The sequence below is a fragment of the Carassius gibelio genome, chromosome A21 (assembly GCF_023724105.1).
Source record: "Carassius gibelio isolate Cgi1373 ecotype wild population from Czech Republic chromosome A21, carGib1.2-hapl.c, whole genome shotgun sequence".
Classification (NCBI taxonomy): Eukaryota; Metazoa; Chordata; class Actinopteri; order Cypriniformes; family Cyprinidae; genus Carassius; species Carassius gibelio.
The window spans coordinates 9,489,710-9,515,419 of record NC_068391.1 but is presented as its reverse complement, the minus strand read 5'-3'; the positions used below and the strand labels follow the sequence as shown (position 1 = coordinate 9,515,419).

The 25,710-nt window shown below is 35.5% G+C and overlaps 4 protein-coding genes across 4 annotated transcripts; 2 read left to right on the top strand and 2 right to left on the bottom strand.

Annotated features, from left to right (window-relative positions):
• Positions 1 to 32: 32 nt before the first annotated feature.
• LOC127942283 (helicase POLQ-like) lies at positions 33 to 4,591 on the bottom strand. The gene is given in 12 exon segments (XM_052537965.1): positions 33 to 244; positions 901 to 1,035; positions 1,156 to 1,251; positions 1,371 to 1,544; positions 1,911 to 2,009; positions 3,359 to 3,400; positions 3,402 to 3,517; positions 3,739 to 3,949; positions 4,043 to 4,064; positions 4,066 to 4,142; positions 4,214 to 4,355; positions 4,455 to 4,591. Coding segments are annotated over 12 exon segments (1,335 nt in total). The 3' UTR covers positions 33 to 160.
• A 348-nt stretch (positions 4,592 to 4,939) lies between these two features.
• Positions 4,940 to 6,209, top strand: LOC127942310 (28S ribosomal protein S18c, mitochondrial). Its single transcript, XM_052537987.1, has 6 exons — positions 4,940 to 5,108; positions 5,318 to 5,376; positions 5,465 to 5,548; positions 5,623 to 5,680; positions 5,766 to 5,825; positions 5,951 to 6,209. The coding sequence occupies exons 1-6, from the start codon at positions 5,036 to 5,038 to the stop codon at positions 6,025 to 6,027; spliced, it is 411 nt and encodes a 136-aa protein (XP_052393947.1). The 5' UTR covers positions 4,940 to 5,035; the 3' UTR covers positions 6,028 to 6,209.
• LOC127942309 (BRCA1-A complex subunit Abraxas 1) lies at positions 5,827 to 10,220 on the bottom strand. The gene is made up of 9 exons (XM_052537986.1): positions 10,013 to 10,220; positions 9,789 to 9,879; positions 9,621 to 9,657; positions 9,222 to 9,288; positions 8,911 to 9,107; positions 8,679 to 8,798; positions 7,839 to 7,923; positions 7,639 to 7,753; positions 5,827 to 6,761 (listed from the first exon to the last, which is right to left on the bottom strand). The coding sequence occupies exons 1-9, from the start codon at positions 10,097 to 10,099 to the stop codon at positions 6,385 to 6,387; spliced, it is 1,176 nt and encodes a 391-aa protein (XP_052393946.1). The 5' UTR covers positions 10,100 to 10,220; the 3' UTR covers positions 5,827 to 6,384.
• A 400-nt stretch (positions 10,221 to 10,620) lies between these two features.
• Positions 10,621 to 18,397, top strand: LOC127942182 (glycerol-3-phosphate acyltransferase 3-like). The gene is made up of 13 exons (XM_052537827.1): positions 10,621 to 10,764; positions 11,876 to 12,073; positions 12,312 to 12,378; positions 12,689 to 12,983; positions 13,280 to 13,354; positions 13,545 to 13,634; positions 14,078 to 14,171; positions 14,259 to 14,374; positions 14,460 to 14,515; positions 15,563 to 15,648; positions 15,739 to 15,867; positions 16,235 to 16,314; positions 17,776 to 18,397. Exons 2-13 carry the CDS (start codon positions 11,930 to 11,932, stop codon positions 17,861 to 17,863), a joined length of 1,320 nt encoding a protein of 439 aa, XP_052393787.1. The 5' UTR covers positions 10,621 to 10,764; positions 11,876 to 11,929; the 3' UTR covers positions 17,864 to 18,397.
• Positions 18,398 to 25,710: the final 7,313 nt, after the last annotated feature.

Sequence of the window (25,710 nt, the reverse complement as noted above, 5' to 3'; positions counted from 1 at the left end):
ATCATGGAAATGAGTAACAGATGCTACTAAAAAGAGGTTACTTCCATTTTTATTTCAGCCAGACATGTAGGCACAAAATAGTTTACATAATGCCAGGCGGATTATTAAATAATATGCATGTCTATGTAGCTACATCATATAAATAAAAATAAACACAAATTTACAAAGATGGGAGATCAGGTGGAAGCGTAAGCAGGTTATCAACCTCCTCCTGCAAGGCTTCTGCTTTCTCTTTTATTAACATCTGAAAATGAACATTGAGACAGTTAACATGAATAAACAAGTGTTTTTTTTCTCTTACATGTGCATCTTAAAAGGATAGTTCAACCCTCATGTTATCTGTATTACTTACTTTCTGACGAAGAACAAATAATTTCCTGAATGTCCTGGTCAGTCTTTTTCATGATTTGACAATAAATAGTGACCAAAACATTTTCAGAATCACTAAAATCATCATAAAAGTAGCCTTGACAGACTCTGAGGAAGGCTGAACGCCAAAATACATCAGTGTGCAGGGGTTTAGTCATTTTAAATAATTATATTGTGATGTCCATAACGGGAATAAAGGCTTGTTAACTTTTTTGGACCAGAAGAAGTGCATTAATTCCTTTCTATAATAAAAGTAGCCTTCTTATCCATATGATAGTGATCATGTGAGGAAATAAATGTGCGATGCTTTTATGATGATTTTATCTTTTTGAGAGCCAACATCAACATTTGATGTCAATGCATGAAAGAAGAGAAGAAGAAAAAAAATTCTTCATAATTTCTCAAGTATGAAAGTCATGCAGGTTTGGCTTGAGGGTGAATAAATGAAGGCACTTTTTATTTTGGATGAACTTAAAGAGAAAAGCTAAGCTGGAATTATAATGTTGCTCTATAGAGCAGCATTGTACTTACTTTTGCTGATGCAATAATTTGATTTGCTTGTCTTTTGAAGAGGTTTTCAATAGTTTGGACCAGAATTTGTGGATCTGCGTTGGCAAGATGTGCCAGTGTCTTGTAACCAGCATTATACAGCTGCTTAGCACGATGCTGAATTATAAGAAATGAAAGAAGAAAAAATAAAATCACTCAAATTGAGCTCTCCAGCAAATGTTCTGGTCATAGTTATTTTAAAGAGACTGGCAGTCAAGATGAGGAGCAAGAACACACCTCCATGAGTGGAATGAGCTCGGCCTGCACAAAGTAAGTCAATCTACGAGTCAGCTCTGAGAGAAGAGCCTTATAGGCCCAAAACTCCTCTAGCTCCTGAAATGGACAGAAAAAACTCATAGTATTCCCATCCTTTTATGAATGTAAGATAGGAACAGATGTAGATACTGTATGTCATCCGATACGTCTTAAATGATGCCTGGATGTGCCCTAACCTCAGTGAAGTGCAGCACGGTGGAGCCAAATGCAGAAGCTGAGCTGAGAAGAGTCTGTACGAAGCCTCTGGTCAGCTGGAATCTATCGGATATGTTCCACAGGTTTGTCTCCTTCAATAGAGAGTACAGCACCAGAGCCAGATACAACCTATTCACTACCAAAATGTCCACAGACTGAGACACAGAAAAGAGAAAACAGGAACAAAAACCATCACTGTGAAATCTAATTCTGATGACGTTTCATTTTAAGTCACAGTAAACCTTTATTTGTCACCTCAGGAACTTAATAAGGGTTAAATGTTAATGCTGTAGATTTAGCATTAACACACTGTAATCCTTTAAGAGGATAAGGATTTTAGTGGAACTATATTCAAGACACATTAAAAATATATATATATATTTACAACATTCTTGCTAATTATATCTTTTTACAGCCATTTCAGGCTTATTATACCTATGCTGTTCAATCCCGAACAAACAAAAAGTTGTTAATTACTAGGATTGTATTCTGCAATATGAAAGGAATTCAGTTCTGCCGACCTTCCTCATGCTTTGTCCCGCTGCCATTCTAGTCACAAAACTTTCAGGAACCCCGACTGCAGTGGCCATCTTCTGCTCAGCAGCTGTCAAATTGGTATACTGGTACAATGAAACATTTGAGGTATGAATACACATCTGAGAATAAAATAGAGGATAACACTGACATTAATAAAAACTAATTACATACAAACACTGATGCCTTAAAATATAGCCTTAAAAGTGGTTTAGTTAGTAATATGCACTACTGTTCAAAGTTTGGGGTCATTGAGATTAATTCTTAAAGGGGGGGGGGGGGGTGAAATGCTCGTTTTCACTCAATATCCTGTTAATCTTGAGTACCTATAGAGTAGTACTGCATCCTTCATAACTCCAAAAAGTATTTAGTTTTATTATATTCATAAGAGAAAGATAGTCTGTACCGATTTTTCCCAGAAAAACACGAGCGCCTGGAGGCGTGACGTGTGGGCGGAGCTAAAGAATCACGAGCGCCAGTTGCGTTGACAGCCTTTGGAAGCTGTGACAGCTGTGAAGGCTGAAACTGAACGAGAGCAGCAGCAGCAACGACTCGCTCCGAGCGGGGCTCAAACCCGGGTCTCCGATGGGAGGCGGACGCACTAACAAGGAGGCAGAGATATTTTAAGCAGTTTTACTCACCGCCTGTGGTTCCAACACACAATCGTGACCCTTTTTCGTTGGGATTGCATCATCCTTAAGAAATAAACGATACGCAAATCCGTCGTCAAACTGGGCATTTTAAAACAAGCATTTTAGAAATGCAGGGAACAAACAAAAACACTTGCACAGCTCCGTTGATGGTCTGTAAAAATAAACTCCATCCACTGGTCCCTTAATGCTGTTTTTTCTTTGGTAATCTGTGCAGGGTTGTCTTGCCCTGGCAACCAAAAACACACTCCTTTTGTGACATTTCGCGACGCTCTCGCTCTGATCAGTGATTGTCTGTGCTCAGCCTCTCAGTGCTCTGCTATATGGGAGCGCGCGCTCTTCCGGCAGACGTGCCCTCAGGACCCATATAAGGAAATTCCGCTCCATCTAACGTCACACAGAACCATCCTCAAAAAAAACTTTCCGAAACTTGTGACTAACCTTCAAACATACAACTTAATTTTTGAAACTTTGTCCATGTTTAGCTTGGGAATCCAACTCTTTAACAGTGAAAAAACTCAGTATGCATGAAATAGCATTTCACCCCCCCTTTAAGAAATGTATATTTTTATTCAGCAAGGGTGCATTGAATTGATGACAGAGACAGTAAAGACATTTATAATAATATTTTTTTTTTTTTACTTTCTATTCATCAAAGTATCCCTATCAAATAAATGCAGCCTACGGTGAACATAAGAGGATTCTTTCAAAAACATGACATAAACCTTCCCAAGCCCAAACTTTGGAACGGCAGTGTATCACTAAAATTGATGAAAGCATCCCACCTGCCTGAAGTAGATCATCCAATCTGGCTTACATTGATTGATGCATGTCATAAGGAGTGACCAGATAAACTAAGTGAAGAAAACTATTGAGGAGTAAACCCTCCAGCCCTTTTGATAAGTCTCGGTAAAGCAGATCACAGCAGCTTAGGTCTACTGAACCTGAAACAACAAGTACCAAAGTAAATGGACACATTACAAAAGGGAGGCTCTGAAAAACCAATGATAATAAAAAGAAAGGTTAGAAATGTTTCTTCTGCTAATGTATAATTTTTAAACTGGGTCATATTGCCACCATGTGGCAAATTAGTAATTATATAGAATCATTTCTCACTCATCGAAACATTACATTATTCAAATCCTTATGCCATGTTTGGTTTTACCTTTGAAGGTTGCTCTCCCGATTCTGGTGATTTGGAGAATGGTTTGATTGTGTACATCAGCAGAGACCTCGATGGGGCTCTTCTGCTTCAGTGTCTCTATGGACTCGACTGTAAGATCCCACAAACTCCTCTCTGGACTGACCTGAGCCTCCTGCACACTAAGCAGTGTGCCTTTCATGAAATCCCTCACTTGTTCTACAGTCGTAGTTATCTGGAAACAAATGAAACACATTACTCTTTGTATTTCTAGACTAGACATAATTTCTCTTTTTTGAAGCACATTGCATCAAAACATTTCACATACTTTTAGCCCGATAAGTGACAAGACTGAGGAGGCCCCTCTCTCCATCGTGCAGCAGGTTACTGTAACACTTCTCCATTGGTGCAGACAGTAGTTTTTTGGCCTGGGGGGTAAACAGTTGCATGATATATGATATGATATGAGATATGATATTTAAAAATCTGAGTCCTTTACCATATTTATATCTTTGTCCTGCAGGATCAGGATACTCTCACCCATGGCATCGATACCTGCTCGTCCTGCTCTGCCCACCATCTGTTTGTACTGACTTCTCTTTAAAAACTCTGCAGCTACATACGGGGACCGCAGAATCACCCTGAGAAGTAGCACATGCGCATGGTTAAGAAACACGTTTCAATCTTAAAAAGATTAGTTTTGACCACTTGTGCTTTCAGATGTATAGACCTAGACAAACCTGCGTGTGGGAAGGTTGCTGCCAGCGGCGAGAGTGGAGGTGCAGGTGAGGAGGCAGAGCACCCCTGAGGAATAGGCGTTTAAATAGAATTTAAATATTATCTTTCCAAAAACGAGGGGTTTTCCAGAATGATCCATATACTTGTGTGTGTGTGTGTGTAAAAATCTACAAAACCACTTGAGCTTTTTATACAAATTTCCCAATATTTTATTATTTTATTTTACCATTTTATTTTACCATTGATTCTTCGACTGTGAAATATTATTTATAGGATCAGTTATTATATATCAATAACTGAAACACTCAATGTATCATTAACTAAAAACTTTTTCAAACGTCCTTTGTCCAACAATAGTGAAATAAAGCTGATTGCGAGTGCGAAAATCTATTGCTTCAGCAATTTTTTATTTGACCTTGTTATTTACATTTGAACCTTTATCATTTCTTTTGGATATTAATTATATGTAAAGGCCCTTGAAGTCGCTTGCTCCTGTCCTGTAGGTGGCTGCAGTTCGCACTAAACGACTCTGCAGAAGAAGAAGGAAGAAACTGTCATGGTGGCCTCGTGAACACATCAAGGAATGTTTGCCCTTTCTTTGAGTCGCCTGTTATTACAGGCTCTTCCCAAGCAACCGGTCACACCTAGGGCTACAGGTATCTCTGCAACATTATTTTCTCAATCTTTTTGTATGCAAAATGCTTTCCAGGTCATTTAGTTGTACTCTTACCCAGTAACCAGTACATTTTCGTAAGCACACAGCTTAATACTGCAATTATTTGATTAACCTAGATGTCATTACCTGTTTATAATATTTTTTTTATGATGTAAATCATGAAATGTAAAAATATTTCATCTGTTTCAGCACAATGCATCAGAAGTCTGACAACATCTCAGCAAGAACCTCTTAAGAAAGGTGATCTGGTAAGTTGTCTTTTTTTAAACATGCGTTTTTTCTGAAACCATTTGAATAATGATTTGCATTAATACTACAACACGATGTCTTATCCAGCCTATCAAAATGGAAAACCCCTACAAGACCCCTCTGAAAACTTGCGTCCTGTGCAATATAACTGTAGACTTCAGAAACGTTCAGGTTGGTAGAATGAGCAGGAATATGCATGAGTACAATTTTATTGGCAAAATAATCAAAACGCTCTTTTTCTCCAGCTTTTGTCTCAGTTCATTTCACCACACACAGGTAGAATATATGGCAGACACATAACAGGTGAGTGGACAGAGTTCAGACGTTTACATTAATATTTTATAAATGTGATTTAAGTAATTTAGGACACCGTAACTCTTTCTCACAGGCTTGTGTGGTCGAAAGCAGAAAGAAGTATCAAAGGCAATAAAGCAAGCTCGTTCAATTGGTAAAGAATTTATGACTTTGATTTTATTTTTAATGAATGAAATATGCATGTTTTCAGTACAATATTCATACATGTACAGTAAAACCAGGATATTTGACTAACAAAGGTCTTTGTAATGTCTACAGGTTTTATGTCGGTCACTCTGAAGGATCCACAGTTTATTAAAGACCCCGATATTTGTGGTATCAAACATTTTGAATAGGTTCTGTATGAAGACTGACATTGCAGGCCAGCCTTTTGTTTCTGTAAATCTGTGGTTTGTAAAATATATAAAATGATGAAAAGTGGATAAAGTGGAACATAATTATAACCAGATGAACCAGAAATCCATGGAATATTCTACTACTATAATGAAAAAATAATTAAAATTCAATTAAATAAAAATGCCTTGTGTGAATTCAGTATTTAATTTAAGGAATTTATAAACATTTACAAATAAAGTAAAAAAAATAATAATAATTAAATAGCGCGACTTTAGATGAACACTCATATTAAGATAAAGCAACCTCCAGTCTTGGTTAGATTTCTGAACCAATAAAATCAGGCTCAGATGCATTCTTTAAAAGATAGGGGAGTTACTTCTGCTCTGTCCGTTCATCTCAACCTCTGTATCTGACCCACTCTCAGAGGCCAACTCGCTGGTATCATTCATTTTCCTCTTCCTTTTAAGTCTTTGAGGATAATTTGCGACGAGGCATTTTTTCCTGAGTCGGGGAGCTGTGTCCTTCTTCTTGGTGTGTTGATTCTCCAGAATCAGAGGCAGCTTGGAGGGAATATCAATGTTATGATTGGTATTACAGCACAGTTCTAATACAGGGAAGCCCTGAACAGTGAGGGTTGGTGTCTGTAATGAAGGCGCATCGGGGAAGAGCGTTCTGAGAGCTGAGCACAGAAGAACATTCTCTTTGGGTTCCTCTGGAGAAGCATGTTTTTGGGCTGAAAGGCAATGTTATTCATAGAGTTACGACTGCAATATTTAACCTCTATACCCAAGCGCACACTAAGAGACTGAAGTCCTTTTATTTTTTAAATATGTCACAAGATGCCTCAGTTCGTAGAGTGCTAGTTACAAACAGTTCTATCTTTCAGCGTGTGACTGGCCTTGAAGGAATTCATATAAAGTGCACTAGAAATATTAATGAATTGATGAGGTTTTAAATGTGACATAGTTCTGTGGTTTCAGTAAAATATCTGTTATAAAAATCAGGATGTTTGAAAAACAAAGGTCTTTTAACATGTTACAAAATACCCTAATATTTGTTGTATCAAACACTGAATTGTTTCTGTATGAAGCCGAAACAGTTTCTGCAAGCCGTTTTTGTTATTGTAAATCTGTGGCAGTGTCATTTTTGTATCTTGTTTTCATTTTAAATGGAAAGTTTTAGTATTTTCATATTTGTATTTTATAATCCTGTATAGTTATTTTTTATTTTTTAATTATTTTAGTACTCCAGCTTAAACAAAGACAAGAAATGCTGCCTGGACAACTTGCTGAAATTTCATATATTTTGTTTTAAGTAATGAAACTTGTTTTTAGTTATGGTTAAAGATAATAAACTTCATCTGCAGTTTGTTCAATCCAATATAAAAAAGAACCATTATAATAATCCGATAACTCAAAAAATGTATGTAATATTAAGCTCTTGCAATGAGAACAGGACTAAAATGAAGCAGTTAAATACAAAAAATAGAGTTACAAGTGCAACCTTACAACGATCTATATCGAAGCGCACACTACAAGACTGAAGCCCTTTTATGTTTGAAATCTGCGATGACAAAGTTCATAGAGTACACTAGAGATCATGGACCTTACTTTCATTGTTCTCAGAGTTTCTCTTCTGATTCCTGATGGCCTCCTTGAGCTGTGTGATGTCTTCTTGAAGCTTCTCTACTGCTCTTTCGCTCTTCTCCACTTCCTCACACACTTTCTGTAGAACAACAGATGGATAAGAACATTTCATCTGCTTTACATATATTCAAATCACACTAGATCAAATTTACGTCGATACTAACCTGCATTTCTCCTAACAAGGCATCATTCATGTTGTTGATATTTCCGACCTCTTTTAAATCATCCCCGGAGCAGAAGAATTTTGTCCTGACACATAAGAAATTTTTTTTTTTTATTGATCACTTCTAAAGGAAAAGATAGATTTGTATATTTTCTGAAGGAAATGTGAGCAGTGCTTGCTATGTTTTTGTTTAAAACATTATAAAAGGTTTCCTGAATGTGCACTGAATGATAAGTGGTTTTAAGGATTGTTTTTAATGTCATGATCCTCCAGACCGTTTTGATATTATGACCTCTAGATGTGCCTCCTTAATTGTAAGCCAATGGGAAGTTTTTGGCATCTAACAGTGAAGAAGGATCGTCTTGACAAGCACCAATAAAAAACCTTGAAAGATATAGTTCATTCAAAAATGACCATTTGCTAAAAATGCATCCATTCAAGATATAGAGGAGTTCAGAATGAGAAAGGTAGCATTAAATCATTGCTCACCAATGGATCCTCTGCAGTGAATGGGTGCCATCAGAATGAGAGTCACAACAGCTGATAAAAACAACCTTAATTCAAAAGTAATCCACACCACTTCAGTCCATCAATTAATATCTTGTGAAGCGATACATTACTTGATAGTCTAGAGTGTGTATTATTTTGGATTAGTTTGGACTCTCATTCTAACTGCACCCATCCAACGCAGAAGATCTACTGGTAAGCAAGTAATGTGATGCTAAGTTTCCCCAAAACTGTTCCAACGAAGAAACAAACCCATCTACATGTTCAGCAAATACATCTACATTTTCAGTTAAATTTCATTTTTGACAATCAAAAACATATATTCTGAATGTACCTGTGTCGATTAACAGTTTGACTCTCTCCTAAAGATGGACACGTGCCTGACACTCTCCAGTAGTCCTGCTGTTCAAGGTTGCCCAGGTTGCTCACCAAGATGGGGATGTTGATGTACTGGCTGCATGGAGATAATAAAAAAAATTACTTACATTCGTTCTCGAAGCTTCAAAAAATAAAATATGCTTAGTTGTTTGAGTGATGAAGTTGAGTGTAAAATCTTCAGATCTCACCTGCTGTGCCATATGAAAGCAGAGAACTCAAGGCGATGGGTGGAGTCTGATGCTGTTGCCTGAGACGGTGTGAGCAGCATGAAAACAAGTTCATGACCGGACAGAATCTTTCTCATATTCCGATGAATCACTTGTTCCATGAAGGTCATTTGCTGTCTGGAATTTCTTCGTTGTCTGTACCAACCGATCACATTCTCCTTGACACAAGTGAATGTGTAATGAAAAAAAAAAACACTTTGTTAATGCAAACCACATTTTTGGATAAATTCAGCAGTAGAAAATGAGCAAATGTTTTAAAAAGCAGAAATTACCTCTTTGTATTCAGACAAAATGTGTCTTATTTTCTCCTCACTCACATCACCAACATTACTGTAGAAGCTTCCAAGAGGATTGAGGAATGGTAAATAAAAAGTCTATGTTTTTAAAACCTCTATATCAGTGGTTTTCAACTGGTGAGTTGTGGTCCAAATAAATTTATAGAATAGTAATACACTGTATAAATATATATAAAAAACTATATTTTTTTCATAAGTCCTTTTTTTTTTGCAATATTTGCTTTTCAGTATGTTTGTATGATAAACAATTCTGTACCCTGGCTCACCACTTTATGTCCGAATTTAAATCCCAGGTCATAAAGCAAAAACCAGTTGAGAACCATAGATTCACATATAAAGAGGTTTATGGGAAAAAATACTGAACAATTGCCTTACCTTTGAAGATTATGACAAGGGATATGTTTCTGAATATCTGAAAAAAAGAAAACATCATGACACTACTGTTTTGTTGTTACTGCATTTGTGTTGTCATTGATTATATGATATATATTCCTTCTAGGCACACTTTAGGTTTTGGACTATCGTATAAAAATATGAACTTACTTATATTGTGCTCAAACTGTATGTGATCAATTTGTGAGTCTGTGATCCTACAGTTCTCCTCTCCCACACTTTGTCCAAGAATAAGACCTTCCTTTTAACATACAGCAGATGTAAACAGAAGTTATGGGACTGAAGAAGTGCTTCGCATACATATTTGACTTCTTAGTTTGCAATTTAATCCAAACAACGATCGTGTGGTCACATTAGGATCTTTTGCCACTTACCACATCCGCATCACTGTTCAAATGATGAAACATCAGTGAACTCAACACGACACCCGACACACGGACAGTTGTGTTGAATTCCTCCATGCTTTTGGACTAAACCGTGTGAGAACTATCGCAACGTCATAGTTTTAAGTTTACATGTATAAACTTTCTGCGCTTGTAGATTTCGTTTACTTACTCTCTGCATAAGAGACGGTAGTTTACGGCTAAAGACTGCTTATGCTGCCACCACGTGGTGCGGAGTAATTTACGAGCTCTGCATTAGAATCAGCATAGACAGTACACATTAGTTTTCGATAAACTACTTTTGGTTTCAAAGCATAATTTTGCTTTGAGGGGAATTTTGGACAAACATTGCAAAACTGCTTCCCTGGGATTTTGTACTTGCATAATTTCTTTACTGTCATAAGTTACTTCCCAGTAAGCTTTATATATATATATATATATATATATATATATATATATATATATATATATATATATATATATATATATATATATATATATTATCAGAAGATATAGCGTATTTATTAAAGTTGTTTCTTTTACTGTCTATGAAACAACCACGATTATAATGCATTTCATAACGTGACACAAGGTGGCGCTAGTGCATCATGCAGAATCATGTTGTCCGAACTTTGTAAACAGTCCCACGTAAACTTTTTCGGATGTAGTTTCACGTTCTGGGACATGTAGACTATGTAACATCAACTTCAGACGTCTGGAATGAAGAAATGAATGTTATCGAGGTATTGTGGAGGAGTTAACTTCCTCAATCTTCATCTTTGTTAGGTTGTTGTTGTTTTACTGCTCATGTGACACCCTTGTTACGCTCTTTTGGCAAAGCGGTTTCTGATAACTGAAATGAGACGGACAGCTGAAGCGCTAAACGTTTTAGATAATTATTTTTATAGGTACCATTATAGTTCACCAAGATCCTATAGTAAAGGAATAACGTTAGTGTCTTCTACTTGAGGGGTTAAATGCATTACCGAGACCCTTAAAGTTTCCGCCAAAATAAGTTAGGCTACTACAACTATTAACCAAACATATATATCATACCATATCATATCATATAATATCATAAAATAACTTATTACACGCTTCTGTTGAATACTTTATTCTGATTGGTCAGTCACGTCATTCCGCGGTATGTTATACAGATGTGATCCCTCGATAACAAACGCTAAAAGCTGATAACACAGGCTCATCCGGGGAACTGAAGTCGGCGCAGTACTTTTGCTAGGAACATGTCCATTATTATCCCTTACATAATAACTACTACAGCTATTCACAATGTCATAATAATAAATCAAATATAAATTCCGACAGCTATAGCCACAAATATATCATATCATATCATATCATACCATATAAAATATCACAATAATTACTACGACTATCCACATTGTCATATATAAATTCCTACAGCTATATCCTCAAATATCATAAAATAAAATAAAAATACCAGCAACTATTCAGCTATTATACAAATAGAATAATAAACTAGTAGATCTATTAGCTGCCATTATAATAAAAACAAGAAAATGACAACAATATCCAGATAGGTTCTTATAAGCTGTTTGACTTTACATATTTTTCTTGAGTAAAATCATAATTTAGGCTAACAGTTAGGCTAATAGATTATTATAATTTTTTTAAGTGCTTTAAAAATGTTTACAGTGTTATTTGTTAAGGTGAACTCAGCGATTAATAAGTCAGATGCTGTACAGTAATACAGAAGCAGGCTACCAACCACATGAAAAAAAAAATCCCCCAGAGGCAGTACTAACACACTGACTACAACATTTTAAACATGCACCACTTCTGTTTTGGTTTTACCTTCAACTACTTGAGCAGATGGCCTGAGCTCAGAGCCCTGTGCCATAGACTGACAGGAAGGACAGCAGAGAGATGGATGGTGCTTGGGACATTGCATTCGTGCTCTTCCAGATGTGGCTGTCTATAGTAGTGGGGCTGATCATGTTACCTGCTATGTTTGGCATGTCCCTGGGCTTCACAGATATCTACATCAAGGTGCTGGTTAAGATACTGGAGGTAATAGCTCTAAATCATTTCAAATCTTTAAAGAGATACATCCATTAATTGCTTTCCATATCTGATCGTGTATAAAATAATTGTAAATGCAAACATAGAAAAGTTTTTTTTTTTCTTTACCTAGACCTGAAAGAAGGCATATTGATATCTGAATTGTACATGACAGTTTAATCAATTCTTGTATGTAGGAAGCACTGTGTCAAAGGTTACATGATAATAAACTTGCGTTCTGTGGCAGTGGGCGACTCTCAGGATCCAAAGAGGACTGAAGGAACAGCCAACACTGCCATCACAGTCAGCCAATGGTGAGTAACATTACTATTTGTAAGTGCACGACATCATGTACGTAAAACACAAGTGTTTGATTTCAAGAAAACATCATGTGAAGCCACCGCTTCCTCTTAAGAATTACTGATGCTGCATATTACACAAGCATTAAAAAGCCTGCTTTGATTTACTGCCTTTGTTTGCTGTTTTAGTTTTCCTTTTGATAATTTATGCAGTCAGTTTATATGATAACATATCTCACAAGTTTCCTGTTTTAGTTGACACAACTCTTTCAAGTTTTCTCCTTCTCTATCTGGTCTCATTTCAAACCCATAATGTGTTTTCCAGGGATCATCAAGAAAGATGATGGATCTATGGAGGAGGAGATCGGAGAGCTGCGACGATCCCATCCTAAAAATCTGGCGGGGGCAGACTTTACACTGTGTGATGCCTTCTATTTCTGTAAGAAAGGCATTGAGAACATTGTTGAGGATCAGGTGACTCAGCGCTTCACGTCGGAGGAACTGGCTTCTTGGAACCTCCTCACGCGGACCAACAACAACTTTCGTTATATCAGTGTGCGGCTCACCATCATATGGGGCCTGGGAGTTTTTATACGTTACTTTATCTTGTTGCCTCTCAGGTGAGACTAAAGTGGTATTTCATTTATCAAGTGACATTAAGTCATCAAGAATGCATTAAATTGATCAAAAGTGACATCATCATAATTTTTTTTAAAATAATGTATCCTGGTTTCCACAAAATATTAAGCAGCACAGCTATTTCCAACATAACAAAAAACATGTATTTTACACTGTAATAATATTTCAGCATTTTACATTACAAATCTCATTACTGTGACCTAGAAATCTGACCTGGATGTCTTTTTTGTGATTCACCCTTATGTGTGTTTAATCATGTTATTGCTCTTTGTCATAGGATCACATTGGCTGTTATCGGATTGAGTTGGTTGGTGATAGGAACTAATCTTGTTGGATTGCTTCCTAGCAGCACGTAATTAATACTGCATGACATAATTATTTAGATCATACCCTCCTGTCTTTTATTTATGGACAGATCGAATAAGAAATTTTTCAAACCAACTCAACTAAGTTTGTTATGTATGGATGGAATGTTGATTTTTAATTTCATATCAAAGTTTAAAGAAGCATGAACTAACAGGAAGGGTCTGTGTTTATTTCAGTGTGAAGAACTGGCTCAGTGATTTGGTTCATATTACATGCTACAGAATATGTGCCAGAGCCCTGTCTGCTACCATCCGCTATCATAATAAGTGAGTCAGTCAGTGTCTCTTTTTTTTTTTATCCCACTCTTTTCATATGGATCTCAGTGTCTTCGCTTTCCCTTTGCTTCTCTGTGTTCTTCTGCAGCTGTCTCCCAAGCATTGATCGTAAAACAGTGGCAACAAGATTTATACAAATTATATATATATATATATATGTTTTGGCATTTTGCATATCCTTTGCAGCACTTTAGCAATTGTTTTGGGTGGATGTAAAACATTCAGTGACAAGATGAAGAATAAGATAAGAAGTAAGTAAGTGCTAGAAATTATGATGGCTTGCAATGCATTTGCTAAAACTGAGATTGGGATGGGGCCATTACTATGTCTCATTGTCATTCTTGTCCCATGCATACACCTCTTTCTTTTAAACACTCACTAATATAATCAAATGACCGCTGTTTCTTATATTTGTCTCATGGGATGCATAACAGAGAGAACCGGCCAAAAAAAGGAGGTATCTGTGTTGCCAACCACACCTCCCCGATTGATGTTGTCATTCTGGCGAATGATGGATGTTATGCTATGGTGAGTCTCACTGACTATATTAGCTGTGTGACATTGTGTGTCTGTAGTGTGTCTCAGGTGTCTTTAACTCAAATTCATTCTCCTCAGGTAGGTCAAGTACATGAAGGCCCCATGGGGGTCATTCAGAGGTCAATGGTGCGGTCCTGTCCCCATGTGTGGTTTGAGAGATCCGAGAATAAAGATCGCCATGCGGTTGCCAAAAGGTGACAAAGTGTGTGTTGATTAGTCTTGTGGAGTATAACATGTCTTTGCTTAGGACATAAAGCCTCAAATTTCCTGTTTCTGCAGGTTGAAAGACCATATTGCTGATAAAACTAAGCTGCCAATCCTGATCTTCCCAGAGGGTAAAAGTTATACTCATGTGATTGTGTTCTTATCCAAGTCTCTAGTTATGCAATAATTATGCAATATCAATCTACTGTAAAATAAAGTATATAATATATATAAACTTAATAAAAAAAAAAATGAAAGCTATAACTTGCAGTTATGAGAAAAAAATACCTTTTTGATTCTTTATTCAATGGCAGAAAAAAAAACAGAATTATGAAATGTAAACTCAGAATTCCAATAAAAGTCAGAATTGCAAGGTTTAAACTCGTAATTGCAAGTTTTGTGATTCTAAAGAAAAAAGTCAGAGCCGTGAACCGTAAACTTCTGTAAAATGAAGCAAAAAAAAAAAAAAAGTTATATTCTGTGGTGGAAACAAGCTTCCATATAGAAGTATAAATCATAATACATATTTCATTCATAATAGTGCTGTCAAATGATTAATCGTGATTAATTGCATTCAAAATAAAAGTTGTTTACGTAATAAATGTGTACTGTTTATATTTAATATATATATATATATATATATATATATATATTTATTTATTTATGTATTTATTTATATATATATATATATATATATATATATATATATATATTTATGTATTTATTTATATATATATATATATATATATATATATATATATATGTATGTATGTATGTATTTATTTATATATATATATATATATATATATATATATATATATATGTTTATATTTATGTGTATATATATGCACACACATACAGTATATATTTTGGAATTATTTAATTGTATATATTTATATGTATATAATTTATATTTTATAATATATATTTATTTATATATTACAATATATTTATTTATTTATTTATTATAAAAACAGCATATTTTTTTTCTGAAATATATACATGTATGTGTGTGTATTACACTCATTATGTAAACAAAGTCTTTTATTTTGGATGCGATTGATCGTGAACAATCATTTGAAAGCACTAATTAATCTACATATTACATGTATTTATTTGAACAAATCTCTGTCATTTATTATCCTATTCCCTATGGTCTGTCTTTGTGTTCATTGTAGGAACTTGCATTAATAATACGTCAGTCATGATGTTCAAGAAGGGAAGCTTTGAAATCGGTGGAACTATATATCCAGTAGCAATCAAGGTATCGAGTACCAACAACCCAGTGTTTTCCTGCAGCAGTATTACGGTTACGCTCTGAAATGGAAACACCTCATTTACTTCTCTCTTGCAGTATGACCCTCAGTTTGGAGATGCCTTCTGGAACAGTGCCAAGTACAACATAGTGAGCTACATCCTCAGAATGATGACAAGCTGGGCCATTGTGTGCAACGTATGGTACCTCCCACCTATGACTCGACAGGTAATATATATATATATATATATATATATATATATATATATATGTGTGTGTGTGTGTGTGTGTGTGTGTGTGTGTGTGTGTGTGTGTGTGTGTGTGTGTGTGTGTGTTTTATACATGGAAACCCCTTGAATTCTGTTAAAAAGCATCCCAAAATGCAACAGAGCATGCAGAGCTATAAGCATAGGGTTAGTATTAACTACGGTAGGTGTGATTTGTTTAAACAATTTTCCCCACTTCCATTACTACTTTGTTTTTCTTACTTAGTTTTACAGATTTTTTAGAGAATTTTAGGTGTTTCTAAACTTTTGGCCTTATACAGCCTTCCTACCTTTTTGTCGTATGTGTATATCTGATATGTGTTTTGTAGGATGGAGAGGATGCTGTTCACTTTGCTAACAGAGTGAAATCAGCCATAGCACAGCAGGCAAGTCTGGTGAATTTGTCCTGGTAAGTATGCAGATAATCCTACACAACATATTTCAATCAAATGTTAGTATATAAAAAATATTTTTTTTTTTCTTGTTTAATTTACCATAAATATTCTATTCAAAACATATATTTTTTATAACTTTAGTTTTTTCTTATGATAATTATTATAATTAATTGCTATTTTCTACTCTGAAAAGACATTGTGAATAAATATGTACTGTAAACATGCATTAAATAGTGAAATGTCTGTAGAATGCTTATAGAGTGTATTTTTATTAGTGCAATCTTGGCATGACCAAATATTGGCCTGGCTAATATGAGTCTTTAACAATTTTTTAAAGGTCCCGTTTTTCATGCTTTTTTGAAGCTTTGATTGTGTTTACAGTGTGCCATATAACGTGTTCATGTTTCATGTGTAAAAAAAAAACAGTATTTTTCACACAATTCGCCTGTATACTGCGGTTTTCACTGTCACAAAAACGGGCTGATGACTTCCTTGTTCTATAAAGTCCCTCCTTCAGAAATATGTGACGAGTTCTGATTGTGCCAGCAGTTCCTGTGTTGTGTTTGACGCCAGCTTAGCGCATGCTGCCCTCCAGGAAACATGATTGGACTAGTTTTGGACTATTTTGAGAAGCAAGTGGGCAGGATTTGTTTTGAAAACCTGGCAATCCTGATCTGAACGCACGTGCTGGAGATGTACTTATAATCACAGGAGAGTTTTTACTGACGAGATGCGCATGAAAATCGCATTTGATTTTTTTGCACAGCTCTAACATCCAGTTAACAAAGCTAAACAGCGTTTCCTTTGTGTAATAAGTTACAGAAACTGTTAAACACACCAACTTAAATAATAAAATACACTTACCGGTTGTGGTCCATAAACAACGCCTTCTCCAGAAAAAGAGGGAACTGCTCCATCTTTCAAGAATAATCTTTGTGCGAATCCTGAATTAAACTGATTGAGATTGAGGAAGCTGTCCTCAACAAAATGTGCTGCACATGGTTTTACATGTGGATTATAATTTTCGGGAACTGAGTTAAACATAAATTGTAACCATTAATCTCCAAGTACAGTGTCCCTGGGAAGCCCAAACAAAGATGATTGGACTCCGCGATGAAAATAACAGCGTTTCGATAACATGGCGACAAACACAAACGCAACTCTTCCTCTTCTCCGTGCGAGCGCAACAAGACCACGCCCCCCTTTTTGTGTATTCATGTGGGTGGAGGGTAGTCAAAAAACTGTTTTAGTGACGTCATTCCTGCAGGAACTAGAGGGATGTAGTCCAAACTGGTCGTTTTTTGTAGGCGAATTCTGTTAAATCAAATATCTCGCTTGGCATTGAACTTTGAGTTCTAGAATTTTACAGATATTATTTATAGTCTAACAACAACATTACACACTAACTAAAGTTTAAAACATGGGATCACGAAGAACGGGACCTTAAATGTTCACAAAGTATAATTGTGTTGCAGGGATGGAGGACTGAAGAGGGAAAAGGTGAAAGAATCATTAAAGAATGAGCAGAAGAAGAACTACAGTCGTACAATCAAAGGGTTATAAGACTGTCACGAAGCCTCTTTTGGTCTCGGATATACATTTCATCATCTCACACTATTTATGAACTTGATCCGAAAGTATGAAACATTTCTTGCTCAGTCACCAGACACAATCATTCAGCGTCCATCAGCACAGTTGCGTGATGCTGTACTTTCTGATTCAGCAATATTTTTTGTTAAACTTGATTAAATGTTTTTTTGAACTAAACTTGTAATTCGTTGGGCATGTTTTTAAATGTTCTTTATCATCGTCTTAAAAATTGTGATGATTTGGGTTCGGGAGTTAGTATGTCTAGTTTCCTTTCACTTTATAGATCTGCATGTTAAAATATTCACTTTGTGCATCTTCATATCTTCTATGCCTGTTACATGATTTCTTAAAGATCCTAAAGCTGCACACACTTCTCTCAGGTCCAGTGGGCTGTTCTTTTGTGGACACTAGAGGTCACTCTCACCAAACGAAAAATAAAATCCAAGCCACATCACACAGCTCACTATCACGACTGCCTTTCCTAATAAAATAATGAAATTAAATCTTCATCTCTCAAAGCATCAGTCACTTTATTTAACTTGATATTTAGCAGTCCTATAACAGAATCACTCCTATTCTCAAAGTACACAACGTGAGTAAAACCAGTGTAGAATGTAAATACACAACAATTACATTAAGCCTTTTCAGCCCTCTGTGAAAAGGCAAATCTGTCTCCCTTGTGTCAATTAGTGATGGGTGATGCACAAAGCACCATTGAGCTCTTGATTGTAGGAGCACCAGCTCATTTTACTTAGAGCTCCATTGAAACGCCTGCCATTATAAAGTCATTAGGCGCTAAGATTTCGTTGGGGAAAGTGGACAGAAAGTTTCCCAGCATGGGAAAAGGAGAGGGTGAAGTCACGGTAAATTCAAAGAGGGGACACTGAGCAATATGTGCTTGCCCCGATGGCAGTTTAATAAAGAAAGCATAAAGTGTGAAATAGAACATAGTTATTCTCTGGCACAGAAGGCTTAGTTTTCTCTCTTTCTCTCCGTCTCATCCCCAGACGATACTCCAGCCCGCATGAAAGGCAGCAGCGGGCTTAAATAAGAGTCCTGCAACTTAAATTGCTTGAACAGAAATGTTTGTTCTCCCCTAACAGGATTGTAAATTATTAATCGGATCTCAAGCCGATTTTATAACCTGATTGTTGAGGTGGGATTCTCCACGAGCAGTGCTCTGGCACACCATTTACTGTGATGTATGTGTCTGCACATCTTTATATCCAATTTAATGTGATTCGGATAGATTTCAAAGCGACATCATAAAAAGCATGGAAGTGACCCCGGCAGAGCCTCGAATGGAGACCCCGAGCGACAGGCGACCACGTCTCTGTATTTTGATTCGATTTTCCCCGATTTCTGTTTTTTACCCAGATGTGATCCATACAAATGTAATGCCAGTACACTCAGTAAATATGAATAAATCTCTAAATTAGATCATTTCCCTGAAGAATGTAGTTCAAGCTGGACATCATTTTAAATCACAGTTTGCCTGGAACTGACTGGCTTACCCAATCAGAAGGGTAAATGACCTCGCTTCTGCCGAGGACCCGCCATTAGTTAGAGCAGAATGTTTTTTAAATACATTGTTCTACCATCGCTTCTGGGACTCGAGTGGACCTCCTACACTAATGCACGAGATCTTCAGGTACAATACGTCTCTGAGGGAAAAAAAAAATCAATAGAAAGAAGTCTCCGCAGACTCTCTTTTCTCGAAAAGCTCGGCACCTCACAAGAGGTTTCAGAGCTTCAATATGCTTAACTACAACTCTGTTAAACAGTCAGTTTTAAGATAAAACCTGGATAAAACTACACATGACTGGAAAGCATCTGCTGATTTATTGTGGTTGGTTGCTTAGTTACTGCTTTCTTTGCATTTTAATTAAATCATTTACCTTAGACAATCTAATTAGCTTAAATTGATGTTTTAATGATGTCATATATATATATATATATATATATATATATATATATATATATATATATATATATATATATATATATATATATATATATATATATATATATATATATGACATCATATGACATAAATGAATTAAGGAAATATATCCAGTCTAAATCAAAGAGCTGGTGGCTTGTCTGAAGAGAGGAAAAATAATACAAAGAAATAAGTCTGCTCTGCTTCTGTAGTGGTCTTAGACGTGTCCTCTCCTGGACCATAGCTGGAACCAAAGGATGTGCGTTTAACATGGTACACATGTCTCATCCTCAAACTGAACAGAAGTGCCATATATATATATATATATATATATATATATATATATATATATATATATATATATATATATATATATATATATATATATATAATGAATAATACCGATATATAACAATAGCTTATAGATTTCATTAACTTTAAAATCAAGGTAACATGTTCTTAACAGGTAACAGGTGAGTTAATATTCGGTTGATTAGTCCACCAGATGTCAATATGCTCGTAATGTTTCATCAACACTATCTAAGGAGGATACAAGGAGGATACAAGAGGAGAAATCATATGCCGACTCATTTGCAATTCTACCTGATTAACATACCTTAATGAAACAGGCTATAATTGGACCGCATTGATTTTTTTCCCCCTCTTTTTGATTGAGCTAAAATGTAGTCTGAACTTCTTTTAGTCTGAGGGCTGATTGATCTGCGGCTGATATTCAAGACTATTCAGTTTGAAAAATAATTATGTTCTTATAATCAATTTTGATCAAGTATTGTTGCTTAAGTTGAATCTTATACTTCAGGTGCATTCATAAGCTTCCTATATAGAAAAGAATCCAGGATTATAGTAAACTAATATTGAAACTAAACACTCTTAATTTATTTGAATATATATTTTAAATATAGGTTACTTTTTATTTCAGTCAGTTGCAAAGGCAACATTTCTCAAAACAATATTACTAAAACTTGAACTGAAATTAGAATACAAATGGCATTCAAAATATTAATAAAATTGCTAGTAAAATAACACTGATTAAACCAAAGGGGTCATATTTGCAATTTTTAAAATGAGTTTTAATTTAGTTTTACATTTGGTTTCAGTAATGCAAAATTATTTTTGGAGCTTTCAAAGAAACCAGACAGCTTGCAAATGATTCAGCTTAAGTAACAAGATCATAAATCGTTGCTTTCTGTGCGTATGCATGTTTCTCTCTTTATGGAGAGGGAGGCAGAATTTCACCTTGAATGGGAGAGCTGTCGCGGTTCACCGTTTCAGGCGTTTTACCCTTTACTGTGATTGCTTTTGTTTTTCAGGTCAGCTCTCATCTACGCCTGCAACTTTTCCAATTTATCAGGACTTGTTATATGAAGACAAAAGCTACAGTCAGACAGCAGTGCAGGCAGATTGTACACAGAGCCATTTAAGAAACAGCAAGAAAGATGTGGAGCGGCACAGATTCATGCTTGGTGAGCAATGCTTATAATCACACCTTCGTGAAACACACTGTGCAAGTTCATCAAATGAATAATGAAATAATGGTTGTGGTCCATTAATAGAAAATTATCCAGCCTCGTGATTAATTGCATTACACTTATGAAAGTGTGTTTTTTGTACAAATCAAAGGGAGGAAATGATGGATGATGAGGAGGCATGATGAATGAAGAAAGGCTGTGAACTAAATTGAAAGTGTACTCATCCGTTCTCAGCTCAAAACTAATGATGAATTGACCATGTCACATTGAACAATACACATTGAGCTTTAAGCATAATGCATTCAAAAATATTTGAGGGGCCAAATATCAAACCTGAAATCACTTTCATTTTGAGCAGCCAACAGTCCACACGAGCAAAAACAGCTTAATAAGCATACTGAATACAATTCTAAGAATGCAAAATGATGTTTAATGTTTAGATTTAGGGTAACGGGTAGAAAATATTATTAACTCGGTATACTTTTTTTTTTTTTAAGTCAATGGAAAATGATGTTTGGAAGAGGTTACAGGTGGTTGATAATCAACTAAAATGGCCATTATTAGTAAATTAATTAAGTTACAGTAATGGACTGTTATCTTAAACTTACATTTTCTTTAATATAGTTCTTATGATTTTAATAACCCATTTCAAATGTTTTATATTGTGCTTTTATGTTTTCATTACCTTCATCTCATTCCCTAAATCTGACTCTTTGTATTGGACTCTTTGTATAGAAGATGTACTTGTAATATGCAGATTTTTTTCTTCTTCTTCATATTGCAAAAAAAAAAATATATATATATTAAATGACAAACTGCCAAAGTTACAGATGATCAAATCCATATTAAGACAGCATCTGGCCAGGCTCCAAGCAACAATGTGTATTGTAAATAATATTGCCATCTGTGAGGTGCCTACAGTTGGGGATTAAGAAGTTTCATGATTGTAATTAATTCTGAGATGATAAAAGATGTAGCATGTGCATAAAAGTTCCTGTTGTTTGTTTGATTTGCCGCCCATCATGTGATGAACGAGAATGATTCTTAAACTCTGAAAAAATATTCAATATGGAACTAAATATTTGTCATCAAAAAGTGCAAATTCAGCATCAGCATGTTCTAAATAATAAATATGTATCTGAATAACTGACATAATTACATATTAAGAATTTCTCCACTACCATTCAAAAGTTTGGGATTGGTAAGTTTTTTATTGCTTTTGAAAGAAGTCTCTCATGGCCACTTGATAAAAATAGAGCAAAAATCAGTAATGTTTCGAAATATAGAATTGAAAATAACGGTTTATGTTTAAATATACATTTTAAAATTTTATTTATTCCTGTGATGGTAAAGTAAATTGTTCAACAGCCATTACTCCAGTTTCACAATGAAATCACTTCTATGCTGATTTGATGCTTAAGAAACAGTGTTGAAAACAGTTGTGCTGCTTAATATCTGTGTGAAAACCATAATTAACTAATCAGTATTAGTTCATTTCAAAATAACAGCATTAACCGAATACTTTGTGACATTGTAAATGTCTTTACTGTGATTTTTCATCAAATTAATGTGTCCTTGCTTGTTTTTTTTTTTTTTTTTTTTAATTTCGTAAAAAAATATATCTTACTGACCCCAAACATTTGACACCAGAATTGTGTATATATATATATATATATATACACACACACACACACACACACACACACACACACATATACACACAAATACATATACACACAAATATATTTATGGGTGACTATGATAAACATTTCATATTGAATTGTATGAACACTGCAATAATGTGTTATTTCCCATATCACAGTCAAACACAAAGGCTCTTGTTGGGTCACAGAGAGGCAATGATGGCAGTCACACTAAGTACTTCTTGCAACAAGCCCAATAGAAAGAGCGCTGCTGATATTGAAATGCACTGCTTCAATTTCATCTTCTCCAAAGAGAGAAAAAATTGAAAACAGAGGCAGAAAATATCAGCTCAGTGAAGCCGCACACAGCAAGTTCACACAGAAATGAATATTCTCTTTAATTTGTCGGACTGCGACGGGTTTGGAGCCCCCAAGACAATGTTGATGGATGATGTTTTAATGCTGCTGAATGTTATTTTTACCGAACAGGGAAAACGATGAATTTTTACTTCATTGGCAATGATAGTGCCCTATGCATAAAAGTGTGGCAGGCATGCGTCGCCCATGAATAAGCGCCTCTCGCAGCAGATGTTACTTCGCTGAAAGCAATTCTTCAGATAAGATTTGCAGAAGATTAATTGTGTACAGCTGTTTCATGGCCCGGTGCAATCTTAATACATTTATGATAAGTTTAAAAGCTCACTAGACGCAGCAGACGCTCCCAAGTGAGACCGCACCGAGAAAGGCGAGCTTCATTCCCACATCTGGATTCATATCCTCCATCATATTCATTATTGCCTTTGTGCCAGCCGACGACGGCAGCGCGGCTTATTATTGTGCAAAGTGCAACAGCGCTCAAGTCCTCTACCCGATTCCTTTATCGCTTCTTTTCTTTCTCCTCGCCCCATATTTTCTTCTTCTTCTTTTTTTTTGAAGAGCAAATTATTCAAATCTGTGCAAATGAGTTGTTTCCATTTCTCGCCCCTCTGGGTGGAAATTGAAAGTGACCCGGGTTGACCCTCCTCCATTAATCGTAGCAAATTGCAGCAAGTGCACAATCCGGATCATAGTAATGGTACAGGGTCCCCCAATGACTCATTAATGAGGGAGATATGACCCAGCTGGATTCTCTCACTCGCACTAGTTAAGAACAATCATGGTGTTATGACCCAAACCAGGGGTCTTATGAAGTAGCTTTTCATTTTTCAGAGGACGAATAATCGGTGTGCTCAGCTTGGTCATATGCCAAATGTTCCATGTATGGAGCCAGTTATTCAAAGAAGGCTTTTGAGGTTTCGGAGTCAAAAGAGCAGTGGTGAGAGGATGTGATCTGGCAAATGTTTAACCTGGAAAGATGGCAGAACCCCTGAGGATTGCAGGGATTTTATTTCACCTTGCATGAAAGAAGGCTGGAAAAACAAACTCAGATAAATCATTATAATGCTATTTTCTGTCTGTCTTCAAACAAAATGTAAGCCAAAGCAAACAGCTCAAATGTGAAACTGGATTCTACGTAACACTGCCACATAAATTCACTCCTTTCAATGATTATTTTCCAATAATGGTGAAATTATCCATTTAATGGGACATATATTTATGACATTTTCATCGTGTAACAAGTCATTATAGATAGCGTATTATACTCACATAGTGTATTATAGATAACTAAAACCACAAAACAAGTTACTTGAAATAAAATGAATGTTAACTGAAATCAAATAAAATGTTAAAAAAACTGTTTGGCGAGGCAATATTTCTCAGTTTCTTTTGACAAACTTGATGTAAAAACTAAAACTACATTTTCAATTTTTTTAACTAAAATTGAAATAAGAAATGTGTAAATCAAATAGACGTTAAAAAACGAATAAAAATTACAAAAATTAAATGAAAAAGTACAAATAAAAACATATGAATAACAACTATAATAGTATCTCAATGAAACTAAAACAACTTTGACTGCAGTGACATTTTTGTCACATTTAAAATAATATTGTAAAATCAAATACAATGATCTCGGTCTCTATGATTGTAGTAATGAAATGAAATAAACAAAACCAGAGAACTGTAGAGAATGATTTAATGACCATGGGGTCTTTGAGACCCCAAACAGACCATGAGGGGAAAAAACTATGTGACTTATGTTATATTATGCACAGCTCTAACACTGATCAGTCTCAGATATCAATGGCCCTGCCCTGCTGTCCAACACATCTGTGCCATCATCACTCTCATAACTGCGCTTCATATTATTACTTCTTTGCACATTAAAGTGCAATAAAAGCCAGTCGAGTATTAACTGACAGATCCGTCATAAATAATACGGACTAACCTTGAGTAATGCCTCACTTCACAGCCACCTTGTGCATCGAACATGACTTAATATGGTGCAATAAAATGAAACCTTCACTTCATAAATTTGCATGATTTATATGGGAGGTATTAAATTAATTTAACACTATGAATATGCAACAACATGAAACCAATGTAGCCGCATAATGCTCATTTTATCCTAATATGATGACGGTGGGGGTGGGGTGGGGGGCTTAATTAGTGATTGGTTGCTATTTCCTTCTTTTTGCTCAGGAGGAAAAAATAATTAACTTAATGAACTTAATTACTCGCCTCCACCAATGCAGTTTGCATCTCATTTCACTTGCTGGGGTCGAAACTTCATTTTATAAATATGTGGAATTATTCAATCCAGATGTACGTGACTTACTACACTTTTATGGTGACCCAAGATGT

Bases quoted from the DNA above. Each gene is read 5' to 3' on its own strand.
- LOC127942310 (XM_052537987.1), top strand. From the start codon at position 5,036: ATGTTTGCCCTTTCTTTGAGTCGCCTGTTATTACAGGCTCTTCCCAAG. The intron at 5,377-5,464 runs GTAAGTTGTCTT...TGTCTTATCCAG, and splicing joins CTCTTAAGAAAGGTGATCTG to CCTATCAAAATGGAAAACCC. The intron at 5,826-5,950 runs GTAAAGAATTTA...TAATGTCTACAG, and splicing joins AAAGCAAGCTCGTTCAATTG to GTTTTATGTCGGTCACTCTG.
- LOC127942309 (XM_052537986.1), bottom strand. From the start codon at position 10,099: ATGGAGGAATTCAACACAACTGTCCGTGTGTCGGGTGTCGTGTTGAGT. The intron at 9,289-9,620 runs GTAAGGCAATTG...TCCTCTTGGAAG, and splicing joins CCTTGTCATAATCTTCAAAG to CTTCTACAGTAATGTTGGTG. The intron at 7,924-8,678 runs GTACATTCAGAA...CTTATGTGTCAG, and splicing joins CAAACTGTTAATCGACACAG to GACAAAATTCTTCTGCTCCG.
- LOC127942182 (XM_052537827.1), top strand. From the start codon at position 11,930: ATGGATGGTGCTTGGGACATTGCATTCGTGCTCTTCCAGATGTGGCTG. The intron at 12,379-12,688 runs GTGAGTAACATT...TGTGTTTTCCAG, and splicing joins GCCATCACAGTCAGCCAATG to GGATCATCAAGAAAGATGAT. The intron at 12,984-13,279 runs GTGAGACTAAAG...TCTTTGTCATAG, and splicing joins TTTATCTTGTTGCCTCTCAG to GATCACATTGGCTGTTATCG.